Source organism: Balearica regulorum, chromosome 2 (assembly GCF_011004875.1).
Source record: "Balearica regulorum gibbericeps isolate bBalReg1 chromosome 2, bBalReg1.pri, whole genome shotgun sequence".
Taxonomy (NCBI): Eukaryota; Metazoa; Chordata; class Aves; order Gruiformes; family Gruidae; genus Balearica; species Balearica regulorum.
Window position 1 is genome coordinate 83,266,476 of NC_046185.1, and position 12,518 is coordinate 83,278,993.

Here is a 12,518-nt window from a genome sequence, read left to right on the forward strand (position 1 = left end):
AGATTTGCAAGGCAAATCTAGGGTTGCTCTTCTTGAGACCAGAATAAAACTCCCATAGCCTTCAATGATGCAGGATCAAACCCATTCCCTTCATAACAGGTTCTCTCAAGCAATTTTACCCTAATTTTCTACCCTGTGGCTGAATTCTAATGTTTGCAGAGGCAAGCTCTTTAAGTGGGAAAGCAAGGAGCAAAATGCAGATCCCAGAAGCAAAGGCAATCCGTGGTGAAGAACAGAGCTATTTTACCTGCTGGGTTGGGGGGTTTATTTCATCAGGGGTGGAAGGAAGGAGTTGACACAGCAAATGAAGTCAAAATATACTGCTGCTATAGTATCCTTTCCATTACTACTGCAATTATTTTAATTTTTTTTCAGGCATATTCCATTTCCTGTATTTCTATGGTGAAAAAATTACTGTCTCAAATGTGCCCCATCAAGTTTGTCCAGTAAAACTACAAAATTAGTTTAGACTTCTGGGTGCTGCAGATATCTCGCTGGACTCCCCCCACCCCCGAACACACTCACCCCCAGTGTCGCTTTCTTATCATGTAATCAAAGCAAAACTACAGCCATGCCTTACGCCTTAATAAATTACAGGAGTACTACGGTGCTAAACTTTACATAGCTGGTTTTCCTGAATCTACGCCATAGACTGCTGAAAACCAGAAAAGATCTTTCTCCTGAAAGCAGCCCATCAGTACAACACAGGTCATCCCCCCTCTCCACACACAGCTCTACTTCTGCTGACTTCTTCCCTGCTCTGTGAACAATCACCCCTTTAACTTTCAAACGGAGTGTGATTTATTAAAGGAGACTGCTTGGCAGCAAAGCTCTCCTGGCATTCAAAAATATGATTAGACCAGTAGATACACTCATTTTTTGGTAAACCTGATTCTGCTTGCATTTACCCTCTTTAAAAGAAAATACAAGCCCAGAAACATTTCCAGTCCAGCTTGCTCAGCCAAACTGCAGGCACTTTCTTTTCTTTTGCTACAAGACCACCACTTGCTCCAAGTATGCAAGACTAAAATTATTAAAAAACCTGCATGAATTAAATCCCTTACCTTTTAAGGCTTTTTCACCCTTCAGCGTTCGCCCATTGTGAAAAACTGAATCTTTAGCAGTTGCAGCTATGCACACACACACAGAACAGAGCTTTCTTCAGCTCACTGGTATTTCAAGTCTTTCATGTGATATCTTTGGCTGTACTTGCTTAATTCATTCCTGCTGCTACTCAAAGGAAGTCAAGCCTAGCGAGGGCTGGCTCTACAGCAATTGCTGTAGATATTCCTGACTAACAGGACACTAATCTTACCTTATAGGCATCAAGAATGTAAATATATTTCACAGCCAACAAATTCCTAAACCTTAATAGATAAAATGCACAAAATCCCCTAAAACGCAGTTTAGCAAGTTACGTATGTTAACGTTTTTGCTAGAGAACAATGCTCTGTACCCCAGCAATGCTTTTGGATGTCTATTTATCATGGACTGTGCATATTCCCTTGGAGTAGTTACCATGAGAACACAGCAAACAGGATTTGAATGTAAATTGCCATCTAGAGATGGGGGGGATTTTTTTTTGTTGTAGTTAAAAAAGAAAACTTCCAAAGCTTGATGAAGTACACGCTTTTTCTGCGCATACATTTGCATGACAATGCTTGCAATTCAAATACTTGGTAGAGTGCACAAGAAGGAAGAAAAGCCAAGTTCTTTGCTTGGTATTTATAAAAAGCAAATACTTCAGACTTGAGATCAGTAGTTGCAGTTCCACAAATGCCCATCCATGTCACACAATCACATATGAAGGAATTCATAAAACACAAAAAATCCAACAGGTGGCACAAAATGCCGAATTACTGCAGTGCTTGAAGTCAGCTAGAGGTGGTAAGACCCTCTCCTGCTGACAGATCAATTGCTGCAGCAGTCAAAACTCTTCTCACTTCTAAATATTACACTGAACTACACAGCAAGTGTTGCATTTTAAAAATACCCCACCCCTAGGCATTATATCTTTCCCCAGAATGGTTCTGGTACCTTGCCCTTCAGGCCACTTCCTCCCATATCCCTCCTGAAGTAGCATTTACACCCCATGCGTCCCCCCACCCTGCTCACAAGAGCACGCTGCCACCGTTACTATCCCAGATCCAAAAATGATTCTGGTCTACCACCCGTGGACAAAGTCCTGTCAAATGGTCTTTCCAGGAAACCTGGCAACCGTGCACGTACGTGCTGCAAAACATGCAAAAATCTGTTTGCCTGCACTGCCTGGAGTTTGATGCAACCTTTACAGCACAGCGTCTGCTCCCTCCCCGGCAGCACCCCATCTCAGCTCTCTAAGCTCAGCCTTAGACACCTCAGTTTTAAACTCTTTATACCACAGTCACTGAAAGACAAACCCTAATACACTTAGCAAAGGGATGCCTAGTCAGCCCTGCTTAGTAAACAACAAACCTTGATGAAGAAGAAGGACATGCCTGTCTGGGTGATTGCCTGGAGAGTGGAATGACCTACTTCAGCCCCGCAAGCAGCGACGCTGTGAGATGGGGACAAAGGGACAACCCAGTGGCTCCCGGGCAGCATCACCAACACGCTGCACCGCAGCAGTGATGGGAGCGATCTTTTGGAGGCGACACAGAAGACAAGCACTGCCTGTGCAGCACGAAACTCCTTGCAGGAATCATCTTGTTCTTTCAGCCAGGGATTCAGATTCACACGTAACATTACTGCCGGCACTTTGCGAGCAGGAGCAATTGCTTTCCTCACACCCACTCTCCTTATCACTTTTACCTAAGGAGTCTTCTAGCGCCTGACCTAATTACTCAAGTGATGTGCCAGAGAATGATGCAGCTGGGACATACTCCACAAGTCTTGATTTGAAGCTATGTAATTCTGCAAAACCCAAGGCGACAAGATCCAGGTAGCTGAATTAAGCGGCGTTGGCTGGGCATGATGCCACATCTTACGACTGTGCCTTCCTGATTACGAACAATAAAGCTTTATGAACTAGTTAAAAGGCTAAATAGTTTGTATTTGGCCCCATGCACTTGTTGGCCTGCGAGTTGGGGCCAACACGCTATGTGTTTGGAAATGGTGGCTCTCCTCCCAAAGGATGCGCCTGAACAGCTGCTCCCTGAGCCTGACCCACGCTGCCCTAGCAAGCCCGATCTCTGCTCAGAGCCTGTGGCTCTACTTCCTCCAGAAGCAATGACAGCAGTAATTGGCAGCCAGAAAGCCTTCTTAAAACAAGTATTTATTGAGAACAACTGAGATTAAAGAGAGATTTTTTAAATAGGCAATATATGAGCTGCTTCTACAGCTGTAAATGAATACTACTAGACCTTAACTTTCTACAGATAGCACCGCACATACCCAGCAGCTGTACCTGGGCCATGTAATCTATTCTCTTTACTTCCAAAGTATGACAGAGTAACTATTAACGTGATGAACAGGCTTTCTATTCCCTTTTTCTGATGGATAGCAAGTCAAATTTACCCTGTGATCTGCTAGCTCCCAGCACCAGAGAACATTGCAGCTTCACTGCAGAAGGGCTACCCCAGGGCTCTGCAACTGAGTAAACCATAGACGCCTCCATTTAGGGCCTAACACTTTTTAACTTTTAACTGCTGGGCTCAGCATCTTTAAAAACCCACAAAGGCATCTACTCCCCAGTAAGGAGACTCAGAGCCTGCTGAGTGACTGAGGTTGGTGTATAAAGCACATGCTTGGTATGTAACTTCAGTAGGATGTGCATAGAAGTTTGAAGCTGGACCACTTTACTAGGATAACTTTTTAAAATAAAGATTTTTGAAAGCAGAGTTTTATCCAGATGCTTAGCAATCCTGTGCTGAAGGTATCGGAGCATATCCCTCAAGCTCAGAGTCTCCCTCCCTGCATCTTCCAACGTTTTATGTCAGTGCTGTTCTCAATGCAGTGGCATTAGACTTGCACTGTCCTTATCCATATTTCTGCAAAAGACTCTCTCTACAAGGCAAACTCAGTAATTCATACAGTCAAGCCTCAATATGACAATATTGCAATTCCAGCTTGACAACCAGTTCACACACTGTGTTCACTCAGCTTGTACCTGCTCCACACCCTGCATACAATCATCCTCACAGATGGGGCCAAGTTGTTCTCTCATTGTTCCTTTATACCGCGTTCCTGAGCTGTACTTCTAACTGGTGTTTAGGCTGGTATCATGCTATACTTACACTTGTAATGATTCAGAGCTATTTTAAGAGCACAAGTTTAATTGAGACGCCAAGCGAAATAGGTTTGCATCTTATTTCGTATTAGGGGACATACTGCTTGCTATTCCAGGGTGTCTCATGGCTATTAATGAATGACCTATGCCTCAAACTACGCTGTGGGTGCCAATAGCCATACCTTGATCCCTTTAAATGGCTCTGTCCCCAGCAGCGATGTTAGCATCTTACTGCCTTGATAGTAATTTTCCCAGAATGAATATGGAGCATGACAGGACTCCTAAGCAGCAGTAAGCCTCACAGAATTTATTACAGACCTTTTTCTACCAGTCTTCCTTTGAATTGCAAAGTTATTACTAGTTTCACTTTTTCTGTTGTTCCCTGTAACCCCTACCCTGCAGTAGGTTTACAATACAGAATTAATTTTGTCTCATTTCTTTACCTTACCTAATTAAATTTTAAGATTAAAAAAATTAATATTAAAAAAACCTGCAGAGAAACAGAATTGCCCCTTCAGAGCTCACAAGGTTCAGAGAAGGCAGCTTTTATCTTACCAGTGGCAAGACCATCACTGCAACAGAGGAACGAGACAGACAATAAATAGGCAGACAGGGAGGTGAGTACAGACCCTGCAATCCTGTTCAGGTGGCACACAGCAACACAGGTTTCCTACCAAGCTGGACTTAGATCTGTCCAAAGAGAAGTGCATGTACCTATCTAGGTGCATGGAGGAGAACAGCCGCGTCTGAACCTGATGAAGTCTCAAGAACAGGGAATTACAGAAGCATGCTGTAATAACTGAGGCTTTAAGAGACCAGCACAGACGAGGCCCCGCAGATGCGGGAGGTGGGGGCCACTCACAACAATGATGCCACTATTATGCCACTCGCTATGATCATGCCAATACATTTTCTGAAGAAAAATCCTAAATGGAGAAGGGAACTTGAGAAGGCACTCGAGCCAATCTGACTGAGGCTGGCTCCGTCTGGCCAACAGGAAAATTTCTGCCTCTCAAACAGCCTGCATAGGAAGTTCAGATCTTAAATCTACCCTGAACCGTCTCCTGAGTGGCATCAAGGCTTAGCAACTTTATTAATAGCAGCAAGCTGGAAGAAACATTCAGCTGATGGCTGTAGCAAAGGTTGTAGCTTGTTTTAAAAAGACAGTCAGTTTTGTTTGTTTTTTTCCTTGAGGTTTTTTGGTGGTGGTGGTGTTTGGGCGTTTTTTTAATTTAAGGTGTACAAAAAAGTATAGATGGAGACCAGAAAAGGCAAGGTTGCAGGGATGAATCATTATCAAATAGAACAGGAAGCAGGGAAAAAACATGAGACCAAGAAACAGAGGAAAATGTGTCAAAGTTCAAAAGGATGAAATGATATGTAGTTCTGCAAGCTGCATGGAAGATAAGGGGAGTTGTGGAGAAAGACCCTTCATTAGCAGAAAATACTCATTAAGCATACCAAGTAGAAAAGTTTCCACATTATGGCTAGTTCAGAACACGCTGGAAACTGTGAAAACAGATACACTGATTGTTTGGGGGTCTCCCAAAGATTAATGGGTCCTCTGTTCTTCTGTCTGAGGCCTGCTCGTTGAGATGTCTTGTGACGAAAGGTCATGTACTCTGTGTGCTCCCTTTAGGAAATTGCACTAATGAGTGTAGATCCTGCTTTGATATGTAAATATTCAGTGGTTTACTGCATATGCTGAATTGGTTTTGCTTGCCACTGTAACATATTTAAAAATTAAACTTTTGATCAATTAAAAAATCAAATAATTGCTGTAAATTATCACATCCCTTATCCAACAGGAATACACTTTAATGTCTGTAAGAGAAAGTACTCTCTGCTGCATGTTCTGCTTTTCAAAGGCTTGAATTTGTGTTCCATCTGCTCAACCTCATTCACCTACAGAATTCAAACATACTTCCAAAGTAAAACAGCTCTCGAGCACCACCACCTCCTCCCCTCCAGAGCTACAGAGGATGCTCGCCGACAGGTGTGTCACCTCTTTGTACCCAACCCAGGGAGCAATGAGTAGCCTGAGAGGCTTTGCTCCCGATAACACAGCTTCCGCTCTCTCTTTGCTGAGTCTCCCTGGGCCAGCTCTCCTTTAATGCTGCATATTTCAAAAAAGCAATTAAAACGCCCCTTTCTTTCACATCATTTGTTATTTGGCAAGTACTGTTTAAGTACTTCTTGAAGACTGACATATCACCATCACTGCAGAGTAAAAACTATGGAAAGAAAACACAGAGGAAAACGCTTATTGAAGATTTTTACTTTCTTTCAATTCCAGTTTCTCTGTTCCAGTAGCTCATCTGAACGTTTCAAGCAGTTCTGCTTCTATCCAACCCTGCACATGTACGTGATAATCCCTGGTAGTCCATGCACAGCTAACGTGTCTGAGCCATGCTGGTTCACAGCTATGCAAACTGACTCACTTTATTTTCCTTTGTATAAAGAAGCAATATGTTGTATGACAGGACAAACTATGAAATGTTTAACGTCATCTGCATCCACAGAATCCAGCTGAGCTACAGAGGAGCCAAATGCTGTTCATGTGCCTGCTCCTGTACCTGCACCGTTGCAGAAGGAGCAACACCAACAACGCCACAAGATCATCACTAAAAATCACTGTCTGTGAGATATGAGGGGGAACAGAGAGCAGTGCACAGCAGACAAATCCTAAAACAGTGAATCGCAAAAATGCATTTTGAGAACACTTCCCTGCGCAAAGAATCGACGTGTTACATATGGCTTTCCTTCTCATATTCCATGAAGTCTACTGAATCGGCAACACCAGGTAATCTGTGTGACCCTTTTCTGTAGTCTTGTTCTTCAAATAGGATTTCTTATTTGGTAAAGCCATTGAATCAAGTCAAATTTGCAATCAAATTAAAGCAAATGGAAAACAAGGACAAATATTTTTTGTGTAAGATTTCAGTAACATTTTATAAATACTTTGAAAGGGATTGTCTGCAGGAATTTCCCAATCTGTTCCTGCATGCACTCCCGCAATTAGATGTGATTTCCTGAGACTGAGGCTGTTTCAAGTGCCTTTTGGTTGCACAGCTGCTAATTCTGTGAGAACTTTGTTTTAATGATAGTAAAATATATGTGCCGATACAGTAGTGTATGCCAAATTTGTCAGGGATGGAGCATTCTAGTGGGAAAAGACTGGTAGAGCAACAAGGAACATGGGAGTGGGAACTCAGTGTTTTCTTTGCTGTGGAAACGCAACAAGTGTCTGGTTCTGGCATCAACTATGGCAAATTCTTGTGACTTTAGTACTGTGGAGATGAGCCTTACTCGGATGCAAAAGGACAAATAAGGAAAACGTGTAAGTTACTGAAATTCTTATACTCCAGTGGCAGCAGGTGAGCTTTCTAAGGGTCATGGGGCTTCTGGGCAGAAAGGGGAGCAGGGAAGAAAACAAGCTTTTCCAAACTGCCCTCCTTCAGTGACCAGGGGCTCGCTGCACACATATGCTTCCAGGCTGCTCCCTCTTGCCAAGGTGCCCACCGCAATCTGCATGTTATTTGACACACCACAAGTAAGAGTGCAAAAGCAGAGTTAACAGTTAGCAACTGAAAACATGTAATGTCAAGGATATGCCATCCAGGTAACACAAAAACCTGCAATGAAATCTGCCAGGTTTGATGTGTCAGTGTTCCGATTAACCAGACATCCCAGAAAAATGTAACATGTAAAACTGGATTTATAGCAAAGTTATTTCTAAGTTGCCAAGTGAAAACCATAAATCAGATTCATTAGCACTTCTGCCTGTTGCATTTTTGACATAAGCAGACCATACCTGAATAACGGTCTATAAAGCCAGAAACAGATGCGCAAAACCCCAGAATATTAGGACCAGGCTAACAATATTAACTTCAGCAATCACTGTGCCATTACTGCTTCATTTCTAGAGAGCCCTCCAACATATCTAAAAAAAGTCTTGACATTACCTTTCATTATCTGTGACTCAAAAGACAAATCGATACAGTAAGCCTTAGTTTCCAAGTCTGGTTTAAAAACATAATTCTGTAACAGAACAAAGTCAGTGAAGAACACTACCCTCTGTTTCACACAGCAGTAAATAAACAGAATAGGTCTGAGACATATAGAAAAAACAGAAGTGATTTTAAATCTTACCTTCTGTACGTTGGGTTTGATGCACCGAACAAAGAAAGGATTTGAAGAACTCAGAGTCGCCATTAAAGAATGAAGCGATTCCTAAAACACAGGTAGAAAGAAGACAACACTTCACAAGCCGACTTTTTGTACGAGCAACGTACCCCGGCACAAGCTCTTGCAGCTTGGCGTTGTGGACAGTATCTAACTGCAACACCTAGTGGTATACAGCAGAAATTACCATACCGTGTAAGCTCTTGCTTGTGAACGTACAGAATCAATACATGCACGTTCGTCTCTTCCACTGGCCCTTGTGATCAAAACTGTCATCACCATTTTAGAGTGAACAAGAGACACAGATTGATATGAAGAAAACTGTTCATAAGGAAACACCAAATTGCTGTTTCAGGGAACTTTTGAATGACTGCTTAAGACTTAGGATCCACATTCCCAAATTGCTAAACTCGAGCAAATCAAAAGGAAGGATGAGGAGTCTAAGGTAAAACTTAAATACCCACAAAACCAGATTTTCTTTTTTCATTTCAGCCACTCCATACCCACTCAATCTGCATTTTCCCTGCTATCAGAAGCATTTTGTGCACAGGGAGTTCCTCTCTCCTGCGCAGTCTCACCCTTTCATGCTAAAAGGACACTAATAATAAATATAAGTCAACAAGAGGGAAGAAAAAAAATATTAAAAATTTCTGAAAAAAGAGTTACTTTAGAATACAGTACACATTGTTTTATTTAAAACATCCCCCTTCCTGAAATTAACAAAAAATAAGTAAAGGATAGAGTGGCAAAGAAAACACATCTTACTGAAAGATAATCCTAACAGCATTAAGCAGTTTCACAGTTATTTCACATGATAGCTAATTGCATTTAACAATAAAAAGAGAGATTATAAGGTTCAGCTAAAAAAAAACCAACATGTTTTTTTCCCCTAGTTTTAGAACTCTGAATGACCCAATACACATTAGATTATCAGTTGTCTGAACCTCAGCCTGGAGATAAAAATCACAAAAATCCCTCAGTCCTTTTATGATTATTACTTTAATTACACATCCGCCCCTTTCCCGCCTGAGCTGTCGTTCCATATCTTATTCCAACTTGCCTCATTCTATATCATTAAGTATGATAAACCATTTTAAACTGAAGTCTTGCATTTACTTTGCAGAGATAGAAATAACTGTTTCGGAGGGGAGCCCAGGCTCTGAAGAACCCAGAAAGCTAGCAATGATAGTGTTTTGCCCCTCGAAGGTGGCACTGTGTGCCAGGCAGAGGAGAGAATACAGAGCAGGCTGCCAAGGAGACAGAAAATTCATGTTTTAAAGGAGCAGCACTGTGTGTCCTACCATGTGTTTTGGAGTGAAACTGCCAATGGCAGTCTGTTACAACAAATTCTTGCTTTTATCTGCAAACCATGGGCTTTCTTGATGATAAAATAGGAAGTGATAAAGGCAACGGGCAGAGCTGTGGCTGTGCACAGGAGCCGGTACAGAGCAAGGGGAGCAAATGGTGAAGTGACTGGGAACATAATAGATAGTTCTTGGTTTGTCTGCCTTTGTCAGCCTAGAGACCAGGAGTCAGGGGCAGCAAACATTAAACAGCCAGAAGATACAAAGACAAATATTTTTATGTAAAGACAAATATTTACAGCTTCAAAAAGTAAAGGTTTCATCTGTTTCAAACCTGTGTGAACATTACATCGTCTGTGGACAACTAAGCCAATTCTCTCAGGCTACTACTTACAGAGATTGGAAAAGTTGGTCAGTTTAAACAAAAATGATTTAACGTATTTTCACATTCATCTGTGGAACAGACAGCCAGATTCTGCACAGTGCTGCATGCCTCTAAGTCACTGCCAGGTGACGAGCTAATCGGAAGTTTGCCCTGCTTTAAGCAATAGGCTGAAACAGATGGTATCTAACCTCAGCTATTCTGCGTGCACCCCCAGGACCACATTAGGTAGGCTGTCAAAAGAAAAGAAGGGTTAACTAACCTATCATGAGAATAAAACTGTGAAGGCAAAGTTCTTATCTTCAGTTGAAATGAGATGGACTAATCCCTGGAAGGCTTTAAAACATGCCAAAATCACCCAACCTAATTCTTTGAGGACAGTATGATGTGAAGGTCAACCTCTTGCAAAAGCAGCCCAGCTGGTTAACGGTCACTCACTACAGCTTTAGAGAAGAGGCAACAATGTTTTGATTTTGTGTTTTATCATGTTTTATGTTGTCCAGGGGCCCTGATGGAGAAGAGAAGGAACTCTACATTATGTTGTACCTTGCAAAGTGGGTGCAAAAATATGGACAAATTTTATACAGTAAGACCTTAAAGGTCTACTTTGCACAGATACAAATGACGAAGTGGAAACAGCTCCTTCTGCGATCCCAGCGAGCTAGCAAATGATACCACCTCACCACAAGAAGTGGGTATTGTCTGAGACGAGCGATGGTAGCACAAAGCAAGCCGTCCAGGGAATATAAGATCAGTGTTTTTTAATAAAAGACACTCTGTGTGCCCCAGCATACACTCCTTGCTGTTCTGTCCAACACTTAGCAATAGTCTATTAGGATAAAATCTGCCCTCAAGGGGTTTGAGTCTGCTCTCTTTAAAAAAAAAAAAAATGAATGAATAGTGCAAATGTATATTAATTCAAACAAAATGAAAGACAACTAATCCAGACTTGTACTCATGCAATTTAGGAAAGGTTTTGTGCCAATCTTTCTCTTTTAAATAATTTGCAGATAGACTTTATGCTAGATTTCAATTTGGTGCCATTTTTGATGGGAAGGCTATAAAGCCTCATAAAAAGGTGTTTAATAAAAACGCTTTCCAAAGTTTAAGTTAAAGAGCAAGGCAACACCTTAATGAGGTGTTTATCCAGTACTTATTTTTCTTAGCATACAGGCACTGCTGTAAGGCTTTGTGCGATTTCGTGGTTGGGTTTAGATTAGAAAGAAACACCAGGATGAGAGAGACTAACTTCATAGATGAGCTTTAAAACAAAGTGGAAAGCAACAGGAATTTTGTGCAGATGGTGTGATGTGAAGGTTAGTGTCTGCTTGAAGCCAGCTAGTATGGCCACTCAGTTGATTAATAAGTGCAGTTTCATAGGGGAGAGAGCAATGTTTTGACGCTGAAGTTCTTCCTGTTTTAATCTGCGAATGTTCTTTATTGGACAGGGCTTATCTATCACCGATTAGCTACAGAGCAGAGATGACACATTAACTAACCTTGAACTGGAGACTGACAGTGGGTTTTCGGTGCTTGCTTCCACATTTAAGAGTGTCTTGATTGTTGCGACTTGAAACATGTTCAAATAGATCATAGATGAAATCAAGACTGAAATAGGAAAGAAAAAGAATATTTCTAAAGTATATCTTAACAGACTATGAGGTTTACCACTACAGAATGCAAAGAAAGCACTGTCTCTTAGAAAGCAGCTCCTCCATCCAAAAAATGCTTATTGATTTTCCCCATAATCTTTAATAAGCAATAGATTTTGCCTTTACAGAAATTATGCAGGGGAAAATAAAAAAGGCAAACCAAAAGAGAGCAGAGCAAAACAAAACAAGGAGGTTCGTTCTTCTCCACTCCTAACACATCATTAAGGAAATGAAGTGTGAAGTCCTAGAGTCCTTACTGCATTTTACTCCACTCACTCAACCAAAACTCCAGCTGACTGTAATGGGAACTGTACAAAGACTACAAAACAGAACTTCTAGCTTGTTTGGGGCCACAACACAAAATAAACCACCCACATGAGCCTCACTTTCACATACCAGCTGTCTATGCCATTTTCTACCCTATCAGTCAGGTATATTCATTTTACCACTTCTACAGGAACACAGACATTTTAACTTGAGCTCCAGACAGATGTTGGTGCAAGAGCAAAACCAGGCCCAGCAGCTTTAACTCATTTATTACTTTTACCTACATACGTCGATTGACAGATGTTATGTCAGATACGTCATGAAACCAGAACAAAAAACATAGAGAGGGAAATGCTTATTAACAGTTTCCCCTGCACAGAAGAGCTTAAGGGATTTACAAACAAGCAAGTCGCACAGCAAGCCAGGATAACTGGATGGGATGGGTGAGGGCAGCAGCTGAGACAGCACCACCCGGGCTCAGCTCCCTCCTCTTCTGTCACCCCTCTGTGACTCTGTCCCGG

General features: G+C 41.7%; 1 protein-coding gene across 1 annotated transcript in view; it reads right to left on the reverse strand.

Annotated features, from left to right (window-relative positions):
- MYO10 (myosin X) overlaps positions 1-12,518 on the reverse strand; it is a 168,751-nt gene that overhangs the window by 46,557 nt on the left and 109,676 nt on the right. The window contains exons 18-19 of the mRNA XM_075744836.1: positions 11,578-11,686; positions 8,360-8,440 (exon numbers count right to left, since the gene is read on the reverse strand). Coding sequence (XP_075600951.1) covers positions 8,360-8,440; positions 11,578-11,686 — 190 coding nt within the window. The remainder of the gene's footprint in view (positions 1-8,359; positions 8,441-11,577; positions 11,687-12,518) is intronic.